The 6864-nt window shown below is 40.7% G+C and overlaps 1 protein-coding gene across 1 annotated transcript in view; it reads right to left on the bottom strand.

Annotated features, from left to right (window-relative positions):
• Nucleotides 1–14: 14 nt before the first annotated feature.
• Nucleotides 15–6864, bottom strand: part of cerkl (CERK like autophagy regulator) — a 57496-nt gene continuing 50646 nt past the window's right edge. Inside the window, exons 12-14 of the mRNA XM_075479183.1 lie at nt 6070–6166; nt 3072–3268; nt 15–573 (exon numbers count right to left, since the gene is read on the bottom strand). Of these exons, the coding sequence (XP_075335298.1) occupies nt 495–573; nt 3072–3268; nt 6070–6166 (373 nt within the window). The 3' untranslated portion in view covers nt 15–494. The remainder of the gene's footprint in view (nt 574–3071; nt 3269–6069; nt 6167–6864) is intronic.

The following is a 6864-nucleotide window of genomic DNA, read 5'->3' as shown; positions in this document are numbered from 1 at the left end:
GAATATTTAAAAAAAAAAAAAAGGTAAAGAGTTGTGAGATATTAAAACATAACACCGGCGCAGTCTTTGCGCACCAGTTGTCCACAGAAAAATATTCACAAAGAGATTATTCAAACAAGAAGGAATAAAATCAGGAATCGGCTGAAATAAAGAGTCTCACTGTACAGAGGAATATTTGTTTTGTGCAAGACTAAATTTGTTATATGAAAAAGAAGAAATGGGTTAAAACGTGGAAAAAATGTAAACATTGTTATAACATAAACCTTAAAGCACAGTTAGCTTCAGAGATGCAGCTGCTGCTCCGATTAAAAAGCTTTTACAAAACGTGAAGCTGGCAAACTTTTTCCCACAACTTTACAGACGTTTTTCCGTACTTTTTCCATGCTGTCACATTGCCATGGAAACCAAAAAAGGTCCAGAGATGGCATTGTTGGGTCTTAGTGGTTATCCCGGCGATGCGGGTTGGTCTCGGCACGCATCGGCACCACCTGGTGTCAGATGCAGCTGCAGGAGACGGCCGACTCGGCCTCGTCCACCTCCTCCCCGTACAGAGTGATGAGTCTGGGATGGACTCTGAATGCAAAAAAACAAACAAAAAAAATCACGCGTTTACAGGCGTGTGGCTTAATGTTGTGAATGTAACATAATGTCTAAAAGATTAGTGATTTACTAATTAGTGATTAGTAAATAATTTTACTCTCTGTGAGACGGAAACAGTTTGTCCTGTGAGAAATCCGTTTTCTGTTGCTGTAGATCACTATGTGATATTTATGTAATGGGACTATTTCCATTCCTTTACCTAAAGGCCTGTGGCTGTCAGAAAGAGGCAAACTGGAAACGAGGATCCTTGAAAATCAAACATTTTGTGTCATTAGTATTTAGTTCAAGTTTAGGATGACTTCAAGATGTCTGAAGGGCATGAAATACAATATACTGTGTCATCTGCATAAAAATGCAAAATACATGTCTGCAAGTATGTTAACATGCAGTTAAGCTAGTGTTGAAGCTCAACTAGATCACTGCTGCCCCCCCCCCCCCCGCACAGGCAGGGGAGCAGAGCTGATTTCTAGATGTAGAAGAATTTACAATTCTGCTTAAAAGAGCAGTGATATGTCCCCTTTCAAATCAAAATAACTGACAAGATTTTGTGAGCTGAACATCTTAACAGTACATTCTGCTCACTTGATTTATTCACACAGTCTAAGCCTCAGTGACTGTATACACACAGGTGTAATTAAACATTCAACCACATTCTCTGTGAGTCTAAGTCCGACTCGTGTGTATCAAGTATTATATGGAGTTATAAAACTGTTTTTCATAAAAACCCAACACAGAACCCCAAATTCGTGCTAACAGAGGCCGGTTGGAGACTATCATTTCAACCAATATGGATGAAATGAAAGAAGAAAAAAACTTGATTGAGATTTTAATCATATCATGAAAAAAAAAGAAAAATATAAATCTAGAGGGTGCAGTGATTATGAATTAGAGAAAAAACACACAACAGTAATTATTTAATCTGTACATATACACAGCGTCTTATCTGTGTATTGTGTCATCTTACTATAAGTTAATAGATATTTTATGCACTAAATGATCATCTGCTTGTAGTTCAGAGCAGGGACGTTGCTAGGTATACAGCTGTACAGGGGCACAGGCCCCCAGCCAGAACACCAACACTGCCTTACTGTATACAGAAAATGAGCCTGTACTGGATGTATAACAACATTTACTCAAATTTGCATGAACCTCAACAGGTTTAACAGAGCAAATAAAAACACTTTTGAGTTGAGCCATTTAGCTTTTCAATTCCTCCTTCTCCTCCTATTTACTCTCTGCGTGCATTCCAGCTTGTATAACCTTTTCAGTCTTTAAAAATATCACAAGGAAGTTTTCCTGTTTCAATTTCCTAAAGCCTTAGATAGTTTAGTAAATAGGCTTTAATAGGCAGAATAGGATATTGGCTCGCGTTTTTCATATGCCATGGAAGCAGACACTGTTTAAGCCTAAATGCAAACGTTGTCCCCTCTCTGTCCCTGACTCTCCTTTTTAAGAATTTCCATATGTCCGTGACAATCCATCAATGTGTAGTGGTGATTCATATAGCCTACTACGCTTCGATTGGCAAAATGTGTGGGCTACTATCCGCTGATAAATATGGCGTGCGGGCCTCAGTACCTTGCCTTCCAACTCTGATTTCGCGTGCTACGCGTCACACACGGTCCATTCGCTGAACATGCACACACGCACCCAATGCCTGCAACCTTCACTTCACTCTTTGGTAGGCCTGTGCAGCATTGGCTAAAGAAAGTTACGTGGTGGAAATGGGGAAAATCGTGCCTATGTTATTCTTCCTTTGCACATCAGTTGTAGCATCTGAAGGATGTATATGGGAATTTTTACAGGGGCACAACGCATGTTCACAGGGGCACGTGCCCCGGTAAAAAGCGCCTGGTGACGTGCCTGGTTCAGAGTTAGGGTTAGCTGAATTGTGTGGATCATCCCTGACTGTGACGCTTATCGGCTGAAGGCTTCGGCGGTAAAAATAGCTGTTCTAAATTACCCAATTCCTTGTAATGCTGCAAACTTGCCAGTAATTTCAGAACAGCCAGTTCACGTGTTTGTATTCTTCATACATCTTCACTCACACAATGCTGGCCAGTTTCTGACCGACAGAACTGAAGTGTGACGAATGAGCAGCCTGATCTGTATAAAACTAAAAACACTGATGAGGAAGAGCCGGTGCAGGAAAAACACCAGTGCAGACACAGTTTATGTTGAATCTGAAATGTCTTTTTACAGATCGGGCACACGTTATCTGCACAGAAAGATGAGAGTGGGGAAAAACACTGTAATTTGGGTAAACTGACCCTTAAATAGAGGCTCTTGGAAAATACACATAAGTGTTTAAATTTTTCACTACTTCAGTTACGAGCAGAATTTTGAGGATATCTAGTAAATCAGTCAATTATACAAATTGATAGCTGCAGCCCTGTTTTGTTCAGTGTTATAACATTTCTGATCCCTGCTGCATTGACACATGATGGTAATAATGTCACTGATTAATCCACCTGATGAGCACTTCATTAGCTATCTCCACCAGCTCTCCGTCGATGTTCCAGGGGAAGGCGGCTCCCTCTGATTGGATGATGGGTGTGGTTTTGGAGTCGCCCTCTTCTTCGCTCTCCTCCTCAGACCAGCCAATCAGTGAGCGGGGGCGGATCTTCACTGCTGACACAGCATGCGTCTCCACGAAGGAGAAGCTGAACTGCAGAGGGGCAATCAGATGGTTCAAATCTGTGCGTGTGTATACTTGTTTCTCTAAATTCATAAGGTCCAAAAACAAGGACCCCACTTCACTTGTCGGATCCAAATGTTTTGTGGGAACCAAATGGTGGGTATGGAAGTTTTTCTGTGCCATCAAGAGTTTGAATACGAATTTCTAATATTGAATTTTTACAGCATCAAAATCAGATGAAGTTGAATTGTTTTCCACTGATTTTTTGTTTTTAGAAATTGATATATTTTTTTACACTGTTGGTTTTTCAAATTCAAAGTCTGATTTTGATGCTGTAAAAATTCAATATTAGAAATTCGTATTCAAACTCTGATGGCACAGAAAAACTTCCATAGGTGGGCCCCAACAGGTTTAAAATTACTTTTGTGGGTCAATAGCTGGTTTTATACAGTAGTGAGGGTTAGAATTAGGTTATGGTAAGGTTTGGGCATAAAGCTGTGACTGTGACGGTTAGAGAGGGTTGTTAGGGAATGCATTAAGTCAAGGTGAAGGATAGAGAAATGGAAAATCAAGTTTGTGTGTGTCAGAGATAATTCCAGGAAGGCAGAGAGGCTTTTTAAGATCCTCAGTAAGCAGCTTGTAAATGTGTCTGAGCGCCTTCCGGTTTACTGTCTGCTGCTGTATTACCATGAAGCTCCAACAGGGGGCGACAAAGACCAGCAGACACTCTCTCCTTTGCCCGTTAACTTTCTTGCAGGTTTGCTCTCTTCTTTATCTGTTCTTTAAGGAGAGATTCACGTGAATAAATGTACCCTGCTTTCCTGCTTTTTGAGCTTTTGAATTAAATGAAGAAAAAAAAAAAGAGTTTAGCCTATTTAAGTTGCAGGTTTCAGCTGCCCTTTTACTTTTAAATGACAGCAAAGTTCATTTTGATCAAATGATGAATATGACTTTGACACTACTACTGTCACATTTTCAGTTGATGAATGAATGAACTGATCAGGAAAATATCCAGCGGATTCATTTAGAAAGTATCGACAGAGATTTGGATAAAAACACACTTTTTTGTTTGTTTTTGTGCTTCACTAAAGTAAACGTGTGTTTTCAGTGAAAAAAAACAATAATTTTTTGTACCTATCTTTATACCTCGAGACTATATTAGGAGACACAGACGCAGAGGAATATGTCTGCTAAAAGGCCTGCGACTTTGGAAGAGCCCCAAAAATAAAGATGTGCCCAACCTCTTAAAGGACAGAAAATGACCAAACGACACCTCACCCAACAGGATTGAGAGGTGAGGTTCAAAGGTGGGACTCGAGCTGTCAGGGTCTATGTGTTGACGTTTCCGCCTTGACACCCCGGCTCGTCGTGTTTACCGTTACCACAGAGGCTAACAGGATGTAGGTCAGTCAGTAAACAGCCTGTTTATGCTGCAGGACAGTGAACTCGCTGTCAGTATATTTAGAAAGTGGGTTAGTGTGCGGTGTCTCAGGCCACACCAGTCCATGCGGAACCAGGCTAATCTACTGATTAACTCGTTTTTTTTTCCTCTCGGTGAGAGAAGGATGTCAGGAGTGATATAACTGGTAGGACCCATTTTAAGTATGGCTCCAGTTTGTGTTCTGCTTGGCCTTTCTCTAAAAGTGCAGGTGGCGTCGGCATTCAAGCAAAGATTTTGTGCTCTGCATCCCTGAAAAAGCTCAGTTTTTGGTTCCCACCATCCTCTGAAGAAGCAAGTTATTTGTCTCTTTAGGTGCTAAATGAAATGCTCTTCTATGTTCACAAGCTGATGGCTAACAATGTGTCTGCTGAATCAAAACATTCCTGAGCATTAAATACTGCCCTTTTGTTAACGCTTTCAAATATAATTGTTACATGCTAGTTTGTGTGGATATTCGACATCAAAAGCAAACGTTCTATAACAGGTGTTTGTGTGTGAGTTATGGACAAATACGTGGCAGGAAGTAGGAGAGGTAGTGGTGGAATATGTCACGGGACTTTCATCCTCTCAAGTTCTTTTTGAGACCACTGCTCTTCAGTTTTGATCTACTGTCGGCCACCGTACAAAAGGCCTTTTTTTTACACAGGTAAAATCTAGCTTTTCCGTGAAACGAGAACGTGTTTAATCAGCATTTTGTCCCATGTCAAATGTATTTGTCGGCTCCGCAGCAACATCTTGCAGACATTAAGTGACGACTTTGATCAGTTTTACTGTCTGAAAGAGAGCCAGCAGCTCACTCTCAGTCCCGTTTGATTGGGGTTGATGTCTGAGGTCAAAAACGATAAACAAGCCTAATTATTTCAGAAAGTTGTGATTGTTAGAGACTGCGGTTCAACACAGCCTGCAGAATACAATGTAATCATTTTGTCACATTAATACAGTCACAGGCTTGTTCCTTTGGAGACAGAGGGTCACTGGAAATGGTAAAAGACTTAATTAGTGAGTGTGTTAGTGGCTGTACCTGCATTTGAAAAAAAGAAAAAAAAACAGCTAAGGGCTGGCAATGTGACACCAAGCATCTTTGAAAAAGCATTGGAATTTCTCTTTTATCTTTATGGATCTGAATCTGGGCCTTCAGTATTTAGACGATATGATTTAGATGATTTTTAACCAGTAAAAGATGATTTAACACCCATGGGCAGCAGTTGTTTTAGCTTTTGATCTACAAATGTTTAAACCCTAAAACTAGAAGATTCAATAAATGATTTGAATGAGTTACAAGCAAATGCCACTTCACTTAACAAGCGCGTAGAATAAATTATATTTGCAGGTTGTTCTTAAATGGCAAATATGTATTGATGCTGCCTTACAGCTGCTCTCATGCTCTCACCTGTCCAGTAGAGCCGCTGTATCTCTTTAGGTGTTTGATGAACTCTGACCTACATGCATTTCCTACTGCGATCAGCGATGCACTGCCATTGGCTAAACTGTCATAAAAGAGGAATTGGAGATGGATGTTAGCAGAAGCAGAAACATCATGAAATATAGCTGCAAGCAGCAATGTGGGGGTCCTAGCAGAATGGCACAATAGGGAAGGCTTGGGCTGCTCAGGAAGGCGTCTTGAGTCCATGCACCAAGTTTGGCATCGATATATCAATGCATCGCAGAGATACGGCCAAATGTCCCATTTGCGCGTCGGCATGGAGTTTGATTGGCTGCCGCGGTTACACGGAAGTGAAAAAAAAAATCCACATAATAACTTATGTGCGGCTTGGTCTGAAGATTCTATTTGCCAAGTCTCGTGGAGATTGGACAATCTTAGTGGCCTGAAATGCGTTTTGAAGGTTTTTGATTAAATTCAAAATGGCGGAAAATCTAGGCATACGCAAATTGACGTCATAGGGTGCGTTGGACTCGTCATGATCCAAGGATTCCAACGATACCTTGTATGTGAAATTTGGACCAAGTAGTCAAAAGTTATTAGGCTGAATGCACTATGAACTTTGGCGTGTTGGTGGCGCTAGAGAGTAAGCTCTTGGGGCATGAAAATTCTTGATATTAGCTTTGGCACTTAGCTGATTACGTGTGCCAAATTTCACAACTTTTTACCATAGCGTTCATGGGGCTGCCATAGACTTCAATTGCAGCAGAAACGGATTAATAATAATAGGAAAAGCTACTAACT

The sequence above is a fragment of the Odontesthes bonariensis genome, chromosome 12 (genome assembly GCF_027942865.1).
Source record: "Odontesthes bonariensis isolate fOdoBon6 chromosome 12, fOdoBon6.hap1, whole genome shotgun sequence".
NCBI lineage: Eukaryota > Metazoa > Chordata > Actinopteri > Atheriniformes > Atherinopsidae > Odontesthes > Odontesthes bonariensis.
This window is presented reverse-complemented; position numbering and strand designations above follow the sequence as displayed.